Here is a 19,928-nt window from a genome sequence, read left to right on the forward strand (position 1 = left end):
CTTGAGTTTTACTTTAAATTGCCACGACAATACAATAACAATTATATCAAAATACGATTCATCATCATCATCATCTCACAAGGAAGGGTACCCAACTGTCCGATATAAATATATATATATATATATATATATATATATATAATAAATAAATATAATAAATAAGGACTGTATCGTTTATTATAAATACAACTTTACTTAGCCGTTTTTTCTGGTATTATGTTTTTATTAAAAAATTACACATATAGTTTAATTAGTGCTTTAATAATAAGTAACATTTCGTCCTGGGAGATCACGTAAAGCATATGGTTTGGACAATATTTACCCAATCCTCCCGAGTAACTACAACGATTTCGGACAAATACTACAAGAAAATTTACGGTTTGCGAACAAGATAAGTATTACACAAAAAAAATCGTACTATGTAAACAGCAATTACATATGATTCGTAAAGCGAAACATCTGGGCATAGTCTAATCATTTCTTTTAGTTGGAAAAAAAGTTTTGGATCTGTGCTTGGTGGCCTTTTTGAAAATATGGCATGTTACTTACGACAACCCCGACTTTGGTATACAATATAACCATCATGGAGCGTTTCTATCGACCTGTTCTAGCCATGGTTCAACGCCATGAATGTCCGTTAGGCTTTGGATTTCGGTAGATTCTTTTAGCTGTTTCCGTCATTTCCCTGGCGTCAGAAATTGACGGGAATCCAAAATGTTGCATAAAAAGTCGTTTTCATGTAAAGATAAAATACACCACATTTATTCTGTGGATGTTCAATTGAGCAATCATGAAAAGGACACTTAGATGGCATATTTTGGCAGCATATTAACCTTTTGTTTCTTTAAATCGTACTAAGGAATCGGTGAAATAGTCTCAAATTAAGCTCGATAGGCTTGTCCGAATTACATTTGCTAGAAGGTATTAAAATCATCATAAAGTCCCTAAAATAAAATAAATGTAAAACATTCTTATATCAGATATGTCTTAAAAATACCCCCAGATTATACCTTAAGAACATAGTAATACAAAATAATACACACGTCAACAGTTAGACCAGGTTTTATCTGTATTTATAATAAACGATACAGTCCTTATATATTTATATAAAAAATGAGTTTGTGGTGAAATGACTCGTCCCCATTCTTTATTCATGTTCTCCAACATATAACGAAACCAGTAATTAATTAGGTATCAATTTTTTTGAAAAAAGTTTTTCATAGAAATTAGAAGGTTTGGTCAATTTTCAATACTTTTAAGGCCATTTTCTCCTAACAGGTTGACTTTGGGCAGCTAAAAAAAATACGTGTCCGTTATTTTAGACTACTCTATAACATATATCAAAATAAATCAAATCGGAGTCGGACAGTTGGGTATTACCCTTCCTTGTCAGCCATAAGACGTCCACTGCTGAACATAGGCCTCCCCCTTAACAAGGTCTTCTGTCCATCTTGTGGGTGGACGTCCTACGCTGCGCTTGCTAGTCCGTGGTCTCCACTCGAGCACTTTTCGACCCCATCGGCCATCTTCTCTGCGTGCAATGTGGCCTGCCCATTGCCACTTCAGCTTGCTATGTCATGTCGGTGACTTTAGTTCGTCTACGGATCTCCTCATTTCTGATTCGATCACGTAGAGAAACTCCGAGCATAGACCTCTCCATAACTCGTTGAGCGACTTTGAGTTTTGAGTTTCAAAATACGATTAGGAACCTACTAATAAAATACCTCCATCTGCCTCCTTACACCCAACCCTACATTTTACTTTCATGAAAGATTGTAAAATGTACGAGCGAAAGCCTATTTTAAATTCCTTCATGGTGCATTGGGGCAGTTTCAGACTAGCGTTTTTTTCTGCGCGTATACGGTAGTTTCGGCATTACGCGCGCTATATTTGGGCTACACGCGCTTATTCGCACGTACAAAAGTAACAAAACACTAGTCTGAAACCATCCATGAGTTTGAAAAAGAGCATTGTAGGTATTATAAGATTTATAAGAATTACAAGCTTTCGTAAAACAGGCTAGAGCTAGTCAAGCTTGTAGCTAGTTTTCATCATGTAGACTTCTTGAGTAAAATTGTACGTATTATTTATTACATATGTCGTTAAGGTCAATTTCCGGCTTGAACTTTCTGGCTTGGAATATGCTTATTTCGTTTTTACAAGCTTTTATTTACTTTCACCTGTAGGCTTAGCAAGGTTTTATCATATCGCGCGTGGAATCGACTGTCGTCATTTAACGATAGTCGTTATTTTATCGTTTTGCTGAACATGGCTACAGGCTACGATAAGAATACCACGTCGATATTGTATGACGTTATCGACTATCATTCGTTGTCTGTGTAATCAAATCTTGCAAGTTAAATTTAATCCACTTCCCGGTTTCCGATTGAGTTGAAATTTTGCATACATACGTAAGTCGGGTGACATTGCAATATTATGGTGTCAGCGAGCTGATCTGATGATGGAGACCGGAGGTGGCCATAGGAACTGTGTGATAAAACAACGAAACCTTTGTGTTTGGGGTTTTTAGAATTGTCTCGATGAGCATTAGTTGCCTGTGAAAAGAAAAGTACAGTCAGCGATAAAAGCTTGTACCAACAATGAAATTTTTGCCAAAAACTTATTCAGAATAGGTATACATTTATAGGTTCCTTTGTGATCCTCATGCTAAAACTCGAAAAAAACATTCGCAGGAAACACCTACCTCACGAACCTCTACCTCTACCTCTCAAGATGTTCTGAGTATGGTATTCGTTATGTATGTATGATAATGTTATCAATATAATCTTTGGCAGAAATAAAACGACTTTTACCATTTGAAGGATTTTATTTTGATATTCATAGTATAACACAATCAACAGTACTATCGGCGGTTCACTCTAGGTCTACCATGAAACTCAAGTTACTTTAACATCTCGACTTTGAAAAGTAGTTAAGTAAATTATATTAGACTAAATTATTCAAAATATTATACAGTCAGCAGCAGAAGTTGCTAAGCGGGCGAGATGTTCAAAAATACCTTGACGCGCTCTTATTCTCTTTACAATAAAGTCGCTCAAGATAATTTTGAACATCTCGCCCGCTTGGCAACTTCTGCTGCTGACTGTACATATAGTCTTTTGACACTGGCAATTAACTGTAAGGTACACTTATACAGGGTGTTTATTAGTCACCTGCAATAATTTGCTCAATATCTATATATTGACCCCGTAAATTATTGCAGATCTCTCCAAACCCCAGCCCGCGGGCCACATCCGGCCCGCGAAGCGTTTCAATCCGGTCCGCCGACAGCGTTCCAATCCGGCGGGAGCCAGGCTCCAGGGGTTCAACCCCTAACCGCGCGAAAGTTCTGAGGCGCAATACGGCCCCTCAGGTAAAAAAGTTTGGTGACCCCTGGACTAAATAAACACCCGTATGTATCATAAATGAGGTCAAACCACGCCAGCATAGACCCGGCTCTCAAGCGTGTCTACAGGGAGCCAGCAGACCTGCTGGATAAGCAACTGATGTGGTTCGGCCTTTACCTATCGACACAGAAATCTACGAATAACCGCCAAGGGTCAAAATACATGTCAAGGTGACATTGAACATATTAAAGGAAAAACATTCATGTGGACGGAATGTGATATCTACATAATCTATCAATTTAAAGAAGTGATTTAAGTATGGGCTCGTTTTGATTGGTCACGCGCAGCGATATCCAGAATCACAAATCGTCTAATGAAAAGGAGCCGTTTATACTTTGAATATAATTTCAATGTGTATAACGAAATTTGTCATACTTCTTTACAAATACATTTCTGACAGAAGTTTGTGCAAAGTAATACTAACTATATTTAATTAAAAGTTTTAAAGAGAAGAGCTATAACAATGTTTCTAATAATTTAATCGGAATTATTTAGAAATTGAGAAAGTCAACCTTAAATAGGTAGGATGCATTGGGGTAAATGCGAAGGCGGGGTAATTCCGAAACTGGCAAATATCTACTAAACTAGAAACAGTTCATACTTTAGCAACATTTACGCCGCTGCAACGCTTACATGGCATCTTGCGTACCTACTGTTGCTACAGTAGAAAGTGTTTCTAGTTTAGTAGATATTGGCCAGTTTCGAAATTACCCCGCCTTCGCATTTATCCCAATGCACCCTATAGGTACCTACATCTATTGACATATTTTAAAGAGAGAGGTTGAAATGAATCTATTTCTAATTTTAATTGCTAAAAACCAAAACTTGAATGAAGATAGTGTTTATAAACAGGTGTTTACAGCAAATTTATTTAAATGTCCGTTTAAATAAGTAGAAGTAAAATTAAACAGAACTTCCCTTCAATTATACAAATTTATTTAATTTATTAAAACAAATTGACTAATACATCCCTTTATAATTTCTGATTTTCTTTGTTCATGCTTTTATAATTTTCTAGTAAGAAGTCACCTAATGAATAAGGGTAGCTACACATAAACTTGAATATTTGGAATGGAACCGAACTATGTGAAACCGCCTTAAATCCGACGTAAGTACACTGATATCCTTAATATTAATAATCAGAGCGACTTACAATTATCTAGTTACTCATATGTCACGCTCACGAATATAAAAAATCAGTCTAAAATATATTAAGGCAACTTGAGAATATATATTTGCGTAGTCCGTTCGAGAATGCTATTAATACTCTTGAATGGATGGAAAGCAAGTAACGAAATTCAATTTCTAATTTGATTGTAGCATTTTAACGTTTTTTTTTTTTGCCTTCAAATTAGATATGTGATTCATAAGGAAAGTGCGCCCATGGGGCAAACTTGACTATTTGACAATGAAAAATAATATGGCGTAGGTATGGTTGAGGCCTTCCTATTCGTAGTAAGGAAAGAGAAAATCTTTGTATGACAGGTCTATTTTTAAGTGTCTTCTTTACAATGTAACGATTTCTCGGAGTTTTAATTTGTCTTCTATAAGGGTTAATACAGGTTAAAATAAACTTTAGTAATTTAACTCAGTTTATTATTCTGGACAGTTCAGTTTAGTAATCCCAAACGGACTTTCGACACAGCGGTGCCACGCAAAATACGGTATTTTGACAATCTGATTTAAAATATCCATTGTACTGGCAATTTATTTTTTGTAATATGCTCAATATTGGCAACAAGTTATTTTTCTCTTGACATAAAATTCATGATATAACAATAAGATAAAAAAATCACGTTTAAGATAAAATAAATTAAAAAGCTTTGGGCAAGACACGAACTGCAACCTTTGGGAACACCGGGCCGGTCGCTTTTAACCACGTGAGCTACCGCGCGAAGCTTACCAGACGCGAATCAATTTTCCATTTTTCCTTTAATATAAAAAATGAAAGTATCGTTCGCAAACGTATTTTTTTTCAAATACAATGGACGAATCAAATCAGCGTCAAACCGAGCCTACAATAGAAAGAAAGACAATCAAAGATACTTACGTTTTTAACTTCAATAATTTATTCTCCCTTAAATTCGTAAAACTCAACACGCCACTTGTCTTACACTATAAACAATACATAGATATACAAATATACATCACAATCGTAGACAACAAACAACAGCGGCACTGGCGTTTACGAAAACGAGTCGTCAAATTAGATAAGGTGGGGTAAGACCATAACCGGGACAAGACAAACACTTGTATGGAATCCTCATACTGTTGGTCTTGCCCCGAGCAATATAAACTATGTTCGTCTTACCCCAGCTTACCTTATGGTTAAAACAAAATTAAGAACACTGATTTCACGATTTTTATATATTATTACACATGTAGTGCATAATTGTTTTCCATCGTATTTGCTCTGAAACGTTCGTATTTGTCGTGCTACTTCAGTCAACCTCAGTACTTTTTGTACCGAGACTGACTGAAATAGCAAGACACGTTCGTACGTTTCCGTGAAAATACGATGGAAAATAATTATGCACTACATCAGTAACATAACACGGGATTTAATCGCGTACCTCCGAAGTATCGAGACCACGGGGACAACGCCGTCCTCGAAACGTCGGAGGTAAACTTTAAAATTATATGTTAATAGTTCAATAATAAGAATTAAAAAAGAAGGAAACGAAATGCAAATATAAGACGACTCGCATACATATTTATATATTTGTATACAATTATAGGACTTATAACCACGTGCACGCATTCAATACAGAACCCTACCCAATAAATACATATAAATACAACACACAACATATTTGGCGTCAAAGGAAATTTCAATTTGGGAGCGAAGTTAAAAAAAAATAACAAAAATAAAAAATCTACTTACAAAATAAAGTGTACGGGTATTTTATATATTAAAGCGATTAATATACAGTTGTTTACATATATTTTACATAATGTACAGTGTATTTACATTAACGTTCAATGTGAAGCACATACAACGAAACTTATTATTTACATAACCGAATAGAATCGCCAAAGTACAACAATATATAATGTTATACAATTTATTGACATACTATTTATACAGTTTAAATAAGTTTTTGCTATTTATAATCATATCTTAAATCATTTGACGTATTAACTTCCTATACACGGTAAGTAAATTGTTAAAGTTTCGAATACTTAGATTGAAGTAAGACTGATGGTTTTAGCAAAGAGAATTTGAAATTGAGGAATATTGGCAAAGTAAATTATGTAATCAGTACATTAACTGCCAGTCTTTCGACACAAATGATAAACACTTTTAGAATGCCATTCATGCCGCTCCAAAAGATGGCACCATACCTTTGGCCTACCGTCGAGCAGATGGCGATAGGCCAAACCATCGAAAGATGGCAGTAAATGTACATAATTTACTTTGAATAATTTTACGGTTTAGACTCGCTTGTTTTTAGTCACTCGCGCGACATGTTTCGGAGAGCCTAGGTCTCCTTTCTCAAGCACTAACAGTGCGAGCAGCGTTCACAACGGCCGTGTGAAGAAAGGAGACCTAGGCTCTCCAAAACATGTCGCGCGAGTGACTAAAAACAAGTGAGTCTAAACCGTAAAATTATTCAATGTTAGTATGTCTCACAACAGTTTAAATTCATAATTTACTTTCACAATATTCCTCTAGTCTACATTCTCTTTGGTATTAGTTATTAGTTTATACGAGTACATACAGCTGTTATATACTTTTCATATATCAGCCAATATCTACAAGTCGCTGGCCTGTATTATACGGTTTTATCTGTGATTATCTGAATCACTACCTATTAACTATAATTTGGTGTGTAATATTTAAAAGCACCATTTATATGCCCGTGATTGTAATATTTTTTATATGGTAGAGTTAGTACAAGAAAATTCTGCAACGATTTTAATAGCATACGCAGTGCAAGTGTTATGTATACGTCATAATTTCATAGAAGTTTGGCGTTTAAAATAACACTTGCACTGCGAGTGCTATCAAAATCGTTGCAGACTTTGCTCTGTCTAACTCCAATTACTTTTAATAAAGTATAGTCTTATTCCAGTTTTATAGAAACTTACATATTAAAATTGTATTAATGTTATTGAAAGTTCTAAATGATTTTAACCGAATGCGTTTAGGTACAGTCACCTGCAATAATATGTTACTCTTCGAAGGCCGCAAAAATATGTGACACGCTCTTACGGCTCTACAAAGAAGATCGTGTCAGATATTATTGCGGCCTTCGTTGTGTAACATATTATTGCAGATGACTGTACTATAAATTCACTATTACCTTTAATTCCATTAGCTAATATAATAGCTAATGGAATTAAAGCTAATATAATCACCAAAATCAATGTAGAGTTAGACCAAGAAAAGTCTGCAACGATTTCGATAGCATACGCAGTGCAAGTGTTATTTATACTTCATAATTTCATAGAAGTTTGACGTTTAAAATAACACTTGCACTGCGTGGGCTATCAAAATCGCTGCAGACGTGTCTTGGTCTATCTGTATCTAGAATATGCTTCATTCAATCGTAGGTACTATTAACTAATTGAATTAATACGTTACATATCAATTTATTTTAAAGAAATTTGATGAAACCCAAATAAAATCAAAAACCTCTTCCGTGTAATATTTAAAAGTTAATTTAAAATTAAAATTACCAGTACATCATAAGCATCACTATTGCTCGAATTATTGACAAATATAATAATATTGCCATTATAATTTAAAACGATATGAGAATGTACGTCATTTAGATAATTTGTGCTATTCATACATCACAATTTGTGACAAATAAATGCAGAAAACTAGTTTCAATACATTTTAACCCACAAAAATAATTAATCATATTAGAGTCCGCTTATAATATTTTTCAAACTCGAAGGGTAGGATGACAGGTGTCATTTCCATATAATTTATAACGACAAATCTGGCAAAATTGTATTGAAATGACAGCTGTCATCCAACCCATCGAGTTTGAAAAATATTATAGGCTAAACCTTGCACCTTGAATATAACAATGTGTGGGAGTGTCAGTATAAACGTTATATTTTCATAGAAATTTGCCATTAATTACGACATTGCCACACTCTATCTTTTCAAGTATGCAAAGAGCTTTTTCCGACTCTATACAGTCAGACGCAAAAGATGCTAAGCGAACGAAGTATTCGAAATGATCTGCTTACGCTATGGTTCTAATCGTAAAGTGTGTAGATAATTTTGAACACTTCGTCCGCTAAAATACTTCTGCTACTGGCTGTATCTCTAAACATAAGGTTAATGCGGCTAAAACCGTCCACTAGCGTTTTTCTCGAACCACGAACAAAATTGATAATTTCATCGGCAAAGCAGCGATAGCTTATATAGTTCGTTTTTTTAGCATTAGAAAGAACTACGCAGAAGTAAGTTTGTGGTTCCAAATCCGGCACTAATTTGAAGTAATTTGAAGTAAATTATATGTATTGACCATGCTACATTAGATAATTCAATAATTATTAACAATTAAAGAGCCTGATAAAAACTGCACGCTTGCTTCTGTGGAGTTTTTTCTAATGCTAAAAAAAACGGACTGTAGCGTTTTTCTCGAACAAAGAACAAAATTGATAATTTCATCGAAAAAGCAGCGATAGCTTTTAGTTTCAGCAATTAAAAGCAAATTTTTTCCTGCCATTGTAAATCAAAGAAATATACGCTCATAGACGAAATAGTCCCTATGACGGAATTAGCCACATTGACCTTAGCATATTCAAAACAAAAATGGAAGGAATAGGTACTATTTTACCGTGCCTGGTTTCATGCCTATAATTCATTTCAAACGTAGCCTATAATTCATAAGATCAAATTTATGCCTTACACGTACGAAATAAGGATCACATTTCATTGCCATAATGTTAATAAAGACTTGAATAATCATAAGATTTGAGTATTAATCGTAAATACATAATCATTCATCATCGGATCGGGTCTTATGGTGCGCGAATGTTTTATACTAGCCAAAAAATAGGTACAGTCGCCATCAGATATATCGGAGCGGCCAAGGCGCTCAAAAATATCTGAGCACGCCTCTATTGTCAGGGCGTTAGAGTGCGTGTTCAGATATTGTGAACACCTTGGCTGCTCCGATGTATCTGATGGCGGCTGTACCTACTGTAAAAACCGATACTATTTTAACATTTCAAAGCACATTTGGTGGTTAATGTTACTACATATTTTTAAATCATAGTTTCGTAATTATTTCACACCAAAGTTATAACTCATTCCCGCACTATAGTTCGTTTTTTTTAGCATTAGAAAGAACTTCAAAGAAGGTAAGCGATCTTGGCATGTCTTTTAATTGAAAAACGTTTTTTAAAAATCAATAACTTACTTATGAAAGCAGAAGAATATAAATGATCGTATTAGATTCATAATTGTTACATATTTGCCGTAATTTATTTTTAAAATGTGTTTTTCAATTAAAAGACACATCATGATTGTTTACCTAATATCTAATGCTAAAAAAAACGAAGTTTAAAACCCCGATGTATGTACATAATACATGACGGAAGTTGTAACATGAGATCGGGATCTTGAAGCTTATTCATACGAATTAGAGTTAGAAATGGCTTATACTCGCTCGCGCACAATCAATGGAATTCTGTGCACAAACGTATTATTTCACCGTCGACTTACAAAAAGAAGTGTTGTGAGTTATGCTTCTGCCGAGTCTTCTAATCTAGAGGCTTGTATGGAATTACCTCTCAGAGGGGTTTAGAGGGATATACCGCATCTTTGTCACTCTAATTACGCCTTAATTAGAGTAAAAGAGAAAAAAATCCGCGATTTGCGAACTTCGGTGTTCGCGATAGATCCTCTGAGCTCAATTTTGAATCTTATGCTTTATTATATTATTCATGATGATTCTTCATGAATCATGAACGACACTTCCAATACGTAATATCTTAAAGAACTTCCTAGCGCAATTTTGAGTCTTATATCCATGTATTAAGGTCTATTTCACCTCAAACCTCGTCGCCGAGGTCCTGCACACAGTTCTCGGCGATGGGCACGAATTTGTCTTCTATCTGAATGAGAAGGATGCTCTTGTCGACGTGGGACCGTAGTTTAGGGTCCCGGTGGTTTGGGGTCCATTTGTGCACCACCTGCGAATAAAAAATATCATTTTATTAAAGAAAGCGGACCAGCGGCAGTCGGACTCGCCCATCGAGGGTTCCGTACTTTTAAGTATTTGTTGTTATAGAGGCAACAGAATAGATACAGCCTAGTGACAGACAGACAGACAGATAGTGGAGTCTTAGTAATATCCCTTTGGGTACGGAACCCTAAAAAAAATGACTTCGAAAAACAGTGAAAAATGTTACCATTTTAGTATTCGTCAGTAGTTCTGCTTCACTAAATGGTGCTCTTTGAGTTACCACAAAAATTCTTAAATCGCACGGCCGATTAGGGAGCTTCCTTACGAGCGGTATTCCACTTGTCCAATTTGTCCAATGACATTGCGTCTCACTCTCTCATTAAGCAAAATGTGAGACGCAAATTGACGCAATAGGTACACATTGGACAAGGAAATTGAACGGGTGGAAAACCACACTAAGCTTTATTTTATATAAATCGGTATAAAGTATAATGGGGGTACTCAAGGTAACACACTACTTACCAGTCCATCCATCCCCGGCATCGGCACCCAGCTCCCCCAAAAGTTCCTCCCCCCCCTCTCGCGCTGCGCCTCCGAAGGCCACTGCACATCTATCCTCCTCCCCAAATTGATACAATCGTACACCCCAAGCGGCTCAATTATCAACACTTTACTACCAACACTGACATTCATTTTCAACTCGCTTCTACCCGAATCTGATCGTTTGATTTTGGTCTTTATATCTTTATTCTTTGAGTCCTTTTTCCCTTCTTTCTTAAGTATGGACTCTTTGTTGGATAGATCGGAATAGTGGGTTTCTTTGAGCGGTATAGCTTCAGGTTTTTCAATGTATCGACCGGTGAGTTCGCGATAGCTTTCTCGCTCGTGACGGATTTCTTTGCTGAGTTTGGAGAGGTCTTTTGACGTGCCTTCGTTTAGGAAGTATCTGGAAGGGAAAATATAATTTAGAAAACGTATAAGGAGATTAATGAGGAATTAAACGTTGCTTAGTGCTTTTTTTTGCTTTCTATTAAAAAACACCACTGAAAAATAAATCACAGCAAATATGTTAGAATTATGAATAATCTACAATCTTTTACATTCTCTTGCTTTCATAAGTAACATAAACTATTTTTTTTATTTTAAGCGTTTTTCAATATTTTTTAATAAACAGACACGTCAAGATTGTTTACCTTCTTCCTAATACTAAAAAAACGAACGTAGTAGGTTAGTAGGGCATTAAAACTGTTTTGAACGGATTATCTCTATAACCAATATATTACAAGTCAAATATATTAAAGGGCCTTTCCTCAAAATTACCTACAATTATCAGGTACACACCAAGAGGATGGCCCATTATCTATTATTTGTATTGTATTGTGTATCTATTCCTATTTTTTTTATCAGATCAAAAAAATAATAATCTATTATTCAGTCAGCAGTAAAAGTTGCTAAGCGGGCGAGGTGATCAAAATTATCTTGACACGCTCTTATTCTCTCAACAGTAAAATCTAGTCAAGATAATTTTGAACACCTGGCCCGCTTAGCAAGTTCTGCTGCTGACTGTTCATTAAGATAATTTTATGAAGAATTATTATTCATAAAGATAGAGTCGATAATCAATTGGATCTTCAAGGTGGTTACATGTACGAGTATAATTAAATCGTTAATCCTTTTTTTGAGTAGAAATGACGTAAAATGGGAGTGCGTGATATAACGTCTAAAGCCTGACCAGTAAGTAATATATGAGCATTGTCAAGAGGGCGTTGTTATTCTCATGTATAAGGAGAGTATGGCGTCCAAATCTTTCAAACCCTCTGCAATAAAATCTGGCAAACTGGGACATGGCCAAAGGAATGGGCTCATACTGTGTTTGTTCCGTTGCACAAGAAAGGCTCTACAAAGATGTGTAGTAATTACCGACTTATTGCTCTAATATCACACGCCAGCAAAATATTACTACACATTCTGAACGAACGTCTCAAAAGCTTCCTGTCTCGGGAGATAGCGCCGGAACAAGCTGGCTTCGTAAAAGGGAAAGGCACCCGCGAGCAAATTCTGACGGTACGCCAAATAATCGAAAAGGCCCGGGAATTCAACAAGCCGACTTATATTTGCTTCGTGGACTTCTCAAAGGCGTTCGATTCCGTTAAATGGCCGATGCTTTGGAAGACTCTTCTGGAAATGGGTACACCAAAACATCTTGTACACCTTCTTCGTAGGCTTTATGAAGATGGAACAGCATCGGTGAGAACGGACGGTGTCCTGTCGAGTCACTTCCACCCTAGTGCGGGTGTCAGACAGGGGTGTATCATATCTCCACTCCTGTTTAACATCTACACGGAGCTCATCATGAGAACTGCCCTTGAAGACTGGACCGACGGAGTTGCAATCGGAGGACTAAAGATCTCAAACCTCCGTTACGCGGATGATACCACCTTATTCGCTACTGGTGTGGCTATATGGAGGATCTGCTACGCAGAATGGAGAGGGTTAGCCTGGAATTTGGTTTAAAGATCAACCGCAGTAAGACCAAGATAATGATTATCGATCGTGTCAACGACAATTCGCCCGAAGTCACACACATAGCGAATTGTGACGTTGTAAAATCATATGTATATCTGGGAGCTCTGATTTGCAACAACGGAGGATGTGTAGACGAGATCAAACGTCGTATGGCAATTACTAGAAGCGCTATGGACAAGTTACGAAAAATATGGCGGAATCGTAACATCACAAAATCCACAAAAATCCGGCTCGTTAGAGCACTCGTATTCCCCATATTTCTCTACGCCGCTGAGACGTGGACCCTGTGGGAGAGTGAGAGGAAGAGGGTGGATGCCCTGGAAATGTGGTACTGGCGAAGAATGCTTGGAGTATCGTGGACCGAACACCGCACCAACGTCTCCATACTCCAAGAGCTCGGCATCAAGCAGCGTCTATCCTCCATCGTTCAAGCTCGCATCCTCACTTTCTTTGGACACGTTTCTCGACGTGGAGATGTGTCCATAGAGCGACTGGTAGTGCAGGGCAGAGTAGAAGGTACCCGAGCGCGAGGAAGGTCGCCCATGAGGTGGACGGACCAAATAAAGGCAGCAATGGACGGCCCCTTGCACGAATGCGCTAAACGCGCAGCCGTCAGGGAGGAGTGGAGGCGAGCCGTCAAACGTGTCACAAAGGGAGACTTCCAATGATGACCACGACCGCTCTGTCAAGAGTGTCCCGATCAAGAAGAATAAGGTGACAGTTCAGTATAGTATGAGGAAATTAGTTCTAGTGAAATTCCGCAACATGGCGCGTGATCATATACTCCTGGTCAGGCTCTACTACTGTGCAACAGTGTGTAGTGTCAGGCGTGGCTCACTCCGCGATTTCGTCGCTTTGCTACAGGTAGCTAAAAGTACATCCGTTCGGCCCCAATTTTGGTGGGTAGCCATAAGCCGCGCGTGGCGCTGTCGCCACCTAGCGGCCATATCTGTGCTGATCGTAACAGATGCGTTTTGTTAGAGAGCGAGTCTTCTGTACTTAGTACTATTATTTATTCTGTGGTAGTGTGTTGTGTGTGTGCGTGTGTCATGTCTACCTTTGTAAGTCTCTGTCTTGCCTGGCGTGCCTGTTGGCGAGTATCTTGCAGTCCGGCAGCGACACGTCGGAGAGACCGTGTGGAGCCAGTTCTTCTAGTGAGGACTCTTCTGATCGCCGCGGGGCCGCCGTCTGGAGATACATGTTCTACACATTCCTAAAGTGTGTAGTGTGTTGTGTGTGCGTGTGTGTGTGCGTGTGTATCATGTCTACCTTTGTAAGTCTCTGTCTTGCCTGGCATGCCTGTTGGCGAGTATCTTGCAGTCCGGCAGCGACACGTCGGAGAGGCCGTGCGGGGCCAGTTCCTCCAGCGAGGACTCTTCTGATCACCGCGGGGCCGCCGTCTGGAGATACATGTTCTACACATTCCTACAGTGTGTGATGTGTAGTGTGCGTGTGTGTATCATGTCTACCTTTGTAAGTCTCTGTCTTGCCTGGCGTGCCTGTTGGCGAGTATCTTGCAGTCCGGCAGCGACACGTCGGAGAGGCCGTGTGGGGCCAGTTCCTCCAGCGAGGACTCTTCTGATCGCCGCGGGGCCGCCGTCTGGGGATAAACGAACATAGGTTATCATAATTAGATTAAGATTAAAACATAACATGGATGACTTAGCCCAATATGTATATATTAGGCTAGATCACCCAGGTCTGATCGCTGAGGGTTCCCATAAGGCTGGCAGACTAGATTTGTAAATTTCTAAACCAAAGACAAAATAGATGGTCAAAAATTTAATAAAGGTCCAAAATGTTTAAAATTCTTAAAAATATTATTAATTGTCCTAATCTCCTAAGATTAGTTACTTTCAGTTGTCCGCATCACCCCTTACGCCCTCGATCGCTGTTTCATATTAGTTTTCCTATCAAGAACTATTCCAGGCATACCTTTTTCAGACGAGTTCCTAGTTACTATAATAAACATCTCTCCGAAATAGATTGCTTTCAAAATTCGATATCTAGTCTAAAAACCATAGTTAAACGTAAGTTGTTTTAGTACCTAAGTACTGATAGCAGTTTTTTCTATCTGGTATTAATATGCAGTAGTTATAATTGTACTTACACAGTTAACATAATTTATAATTTATGAACCTCCAGGTCTTTTTTATTGTATCTTTTGTTGCAGTACATCTTGTATTGTATTTTTGATATGTTTATATGACTGTTTGGTTTTCTCAATAAATTAAAAAAAAAATATTATTCTATACTTAGTTTTAATTCACCGTAAGAAATTTATTACCTTAGAACTAGCGGAACGCCTCGGTTGGTCGCGCCAGGCGCCTTCCCATCCGCTTCCCGTGGAGCCCTTCAACATAATGTATACGGTTAGGCTGGTATAAACAATAAGTCACTAAAAGTAGTTATTTACGATACAAGTGCGGAAAAGAGGAAATTCGAAACAATTGACGAATTACCTATTTGCACGTGTATCGTTTTACAGTACATACGGCCATTTAAACTTTTGACATATGCACGGAAAGTTTTCTGCACTATATAAGATAAATATTCGCAAAGATTACTTTTTACACTCTGGCACACCCACGTTTGTTTTTTTTAAATTTGCCGACTTTATTTCTGACAAGTGTGTGTGCCAGAGTATGTCGTTAAAATAACAACGAATAAAGCTGGTATATACCTGCGGCTCGTCGGGCTTGCCGTCTCGCTCGCGCGGCTCGAGGCGGAAGGACGCGGGCCGCGCGCGCTCGCGCCGCGCCCGGCTGCGGGTGCCCTGCCACACATACTACTCATGTAGCGCATTATTGTTCTCCATCGTATTTTCTCGGAAATGTTCGTATCTGTCGGGCTATTTCAGCCGACCTCAGTACTTATTGTACCGAGATGTGATTGTAAGTAGAAATGTCATAAAAAAATCTAAAATTAAAATATATAAGTCCAAAAAAGGCCCAATTTTCGAATATTTGTTCTTAGTACCTGTCTGGCGGGCTCCTTGCCGTGGCTCCTCGCCCGCATGTTGCGCTCGCGCCGCGCCGTGCCGGGCGCGCGCTCCTCGCTGCGCCGGCGGCTGTCCGTCGTGTCTTGTGTATTGCCGTAGGCTGAAAGGAACGTTCAAAAATGCATTCATAAACATCTAGATTCTATAAAAACCGAAACCAGATTTTCTATGTGATGTAGTATCAGGCGTAACCATTTTAAACGCGTATCGAACTCGTTTTAAATTTTACAAACGGTAAGTAAAATAAATTTAACCTATCTGAAATTATATTGATATTTATTACTAAATCTTATCATTATAATGATAACGATATTCATGATTTTTAAATTTAAATTTTTAAAAGTTAATATAACCTTCTTATTGGCTGAAAGACAAACAGAGGGAAAGAAAGGATCGAAACTTACCGTTCGCGGCCTCCTCTTGCGTCCGTTCGTGCGAGTGTTCTCGTAGTAAGCCCGCTAAGGATGCTAACGTCGCGCCCGGCTTGCCCGCGCTGGCTAAGCTGCCTCGTGTACCCGCTGTTAAACAAACAAAGAGGTATTAATAGTTATTTGTTTTACAAGGGGGCAAGGTTGTTGTTTAACCGCTCGTGCTAATATTGATAGCCGAGCAAGCGAAAGATTCCAAATTTGAAAAAAAATGGAATCTTGAGCGGTGCGTTGCACAAGGGTTAAACAAAATTTACCCCCGAGTGAAACACAAAATATTTCACCACACCAACCCGAAGCAAATATTAAATATCAAACAAAATCAAATCCAAATGAATGTTATTAAATATTTATCATCCAAAATCATAATTTAAAAGTCAATCCTACCAGCAAACATAAGAAAACTACACAAAATTTGCATTTGTTTTCTTTGCCTCACATGTGAATAAAATGCAACTTTGCTATCAGTTTTTGAAGTGCAAAGTAAGCCTTTCCGAGCTGGTGTGGTGAAAAATATATATGTGTATATACCTAGTGAGCTCCTGGACAGATGTAAGGTGTTGTGCCGCGGAGTGCTGACGGCCCGCGCCGCGCCGGCCTCGGCGGCGGCCGCGTCCACGCCGCCACTGGAGCAGCCCTCTCCGCAGCGACGACGGATCCTGCATACAAAATAAACATTAATCTGTGACCCATTTTTTACACCTCGGTGATGTTAAGAAAAGCACAACGATCCTCGTCCTCTTTTTCAGCACATGATTCTTTTCATATTTGGTTCATGTTGAGACTGTACTTAGCTTTATGTTGAGACTGTACTTAGCTTTAAGCTATAAATAATAAGTTTTTGAAAAAAAAATCATTTTTGGTGCAAGCTTTTATCGCTGACTGTACTTTTCTTACGAAAGACAACTAATACTCATCGAGACAATTCTATTAACCCCTAACACAATTAGGTTGCGTTGTTTCATCACAGAGTTCCTATGGCCACTCCTGTCTCCATCGTCAGACCAGCTCGATGGTACCATAATATTGCATTGTCATCTGATTTATACATGCATGCAAAATTTCAGCTCAATCGGAAACCGGGAAGTGGATCAAATTTAACTTGCAAGATTTGATTACAGCCAACGGTCAGGTGAAACTTAATAAAAGCTTGTAATAAGCATCAAATGTACACGTAAAACGCAATAAAATATTTGACTTATGACTTTAACAAGGAGTATAGCAGCGAAATAACTGGGTATGATGTCATCAATGGTGAAAATTTGATTCAACAACCTTATGCATACAACCCAAATCTTACTTTGAACTTTGATCTAATAATGCAAAAAATGCATAAATACTTGAAAGGACTGACCTTTTACATAACGCAGCCACTCTCGTCCTAATGGCTTTAACAGTAACAGGCCCGCCGAGTAACGAGCATAGCGGTGGAGACGTGTCAGCGTATGATGTGGTCAATGGAGACACGTAAATCGGGTAACCGATGGGCTGGTCGCACGACGAGTTTATTATGTTGCGTAGCGCCTGCGAAAATGTAATGAAATCAATAATCAAAATATCATTTATTATCAGGCAACTAAGGCCCATAGATACATACCTTACAAACTAACATACATACAATAGTAAAATCTTACAAGCTAAAAAATTATTTAGGCGACACGGCGGTTTTTAGTTGTGTCGCATGTTCTGGTGTAGGATTTGGCAGATTCCCACGGAACCGCCGAGACACCACAACCTTTATAATGCACTATCGAGACTGGCCCCGACACTTTCAGACGAAAATATGAAAAAAGCATATTACGGGTATTTTCACTCGATATTGATTTATGGTGTCGATCTGTGGGGGACAGCGGCTGAGCGCGAGCGAGTGTTCAAGCTCCAAAAGAGAGCAATACGAATAATCGCGGGGAAACCTTACGACCACTCAGCCCTGGCCTTATTCATTAAACATAAAATCCTAACTGTACCTAGTGTGTACATTTTAGAAGCATGTAAGTATGTTAGAAGTAATCTCAGCTCGTATAAAACCCGTGAGCAGCAGTCAGGCAGGAGCACGCGCGGGGGAAGTCTGCTTTTGGTCCCGCCCCATACTACCGCTAAAGCCAGGAAATCCGTCGGTGTGTTAGGAGTCAAATTATTCAACGCGTTACCTGCCGACATTAGAGATGCCCCTAGTGACGTCACATTTGCTAATAAAATCAAAAAAATATTATTGGAAATGGCCTGTTACACCATCGACGAATTTTTCGATAAAGTGTCATCGATCCACGCACAAAATGTAAATATGTAAATAGTAAAGTCCATGTTTGCAGTAGGTATTTTAGTGAGAAATTTAATTTTGGCTTTTTTTTTTGTCGCGATGAAATATTGTTAATATTAAGCTATTAACTAGTTATTGCATTTTTCTGATGTCTACATTGTATGTACTTTGATTTTTAATTTATAATTAATGAATTATGATTGACATTTGTATTCTTGACGTGTAATGAATTATCTTTATCAATAAATATATGAATAAAATATGAATAAAATGAATGCTCGTTCAAAGGTATAATTCCATAGAAGGTAGCATCATATAGAAGTGATGTGCGCGTGCCTCCGTGAGGGACAAAACATACGCAATGCGACAATATTAACAACACGTTTTAACATTCCTGACAACATACCAAAAACAATCTACGTAATTCGGCCGGGGAACAAACAAAAAGTGAGTCTGTGACAAGGACAAGCAATAGTACCGCTTTCTCTGCTACTCCTACTGAAAGTTGTATAAGTGTATCTCGTTCGGTCATTTGGCCCCTCCCCCGTTTCATCTCTATATTATTGTACCTCTATGTATAATTCCATTACGAGAAAAAAAAACCCTATCACTGCGATAAAAGATACATAACTGTAAAAATATGCGTTGATCGACCTAAGTGAGGCATGTTGCGACGACGAGTGAAGCGAGCACTGAACACATATTCGAAATGAAAATGAAAAAATATTTATTATTGCACATATAAAATGGGTTAAACAGTGGGTACATACATGAAGTTGAGGTTACATGCTTACAGCGATGCTGTTATAGACAACGGAATTAACAGGGGTCCTCAAACTAGGCATAGCCTGTATCTTGGGCAACCAGTTAATGAATTAAAAACTAAGGAGTTATGCCTAAACATAAGTACTAATATTTAACCTTATCTAGGGCTTATTTACCTGTTTAGCGTTCTGGATAGACCCTCGCTCTGGGTTCCTGTTCCTCAGATAGACTAGTTCTTGTTGCTGTCCGGCCCAGAGTCCGCGGACGCACTCGCGGTTCAACTTTATCACGCGGAAACCTAGATGGCGCTTGTTCAGCATTATTATCTTGTAGTCGTCGTTGCCTTCGTCCATTACGTGTCTGAAATGGAACGAAATTTGTAAG

At 38.2% G+C, this 19,928-nt stretch overlaps 1 protein-coding gene across 1 annotated transcript in view; it reads right to left on the bottom strand.

Moving 5' to 3' along the window:
* Positions 1-9,534: 9,534 nt before the first annotated feature.
* Positions 9,535-19,928, bottom strand: part of LOC134671506 (protein pecanex) — a 53,087-nt gene continuing 42,693 nt past the window's right edge. Inside the window, exons 18-27 of the mRNA XM_063529372.1 lie at positions 19,721-19,904; positions 17,874-18,043; positions 17,051-17,178; positions 16,496-16,609; positions 16,070-16,191; positions 15,774-15,866; positions 15,378-15,443; positions 14,560-14,690; positions 11,087-11,510; positions 9,535-10,571 (exon numbers count right to left, since the gene is read on the bottom strand). Coding sequence (XP_063385442.1) covers positions 10,431-10,571; positions 11,087-11,510; positions 14,560-14,690; positions 15,378-15,443; positions 15,774-15,866; positions 16,070-16,191; positions 16,496-16,609; positions 17,051-17,178; positions 17,874-18,043; positions 19,721-19,904 — 1,573 coding nt within the window. The 3' untranslated portion in view covers positions 9,535-10,430. The remainder of the gene's footprint in view (positions 10,572-11,086; positions 11,511-14,559; positions 14,691-15,377; positions 15,444-15,773; positions 15,867-16,069; positions 16,192-16,495; positions 16,610-17,050; positions 17,179-17,873; positions 18,044-19,720; positions 19,905-19,928) is intronic.

This window comes from Cydia fagiglandana, chromosome 15 (assembly GCF_963556715.1).
Source record: "Cydia fagiglandana chromosome 15, ilCydFagi1.1, whole genome shotgun sequence".
Taxonomy (NCBI): Eukaryota; Metazoa; Arthropoda; class Insecta; order Lepidoptera; family Tortricidae; genus Cydia; species Cydia fagiglandana.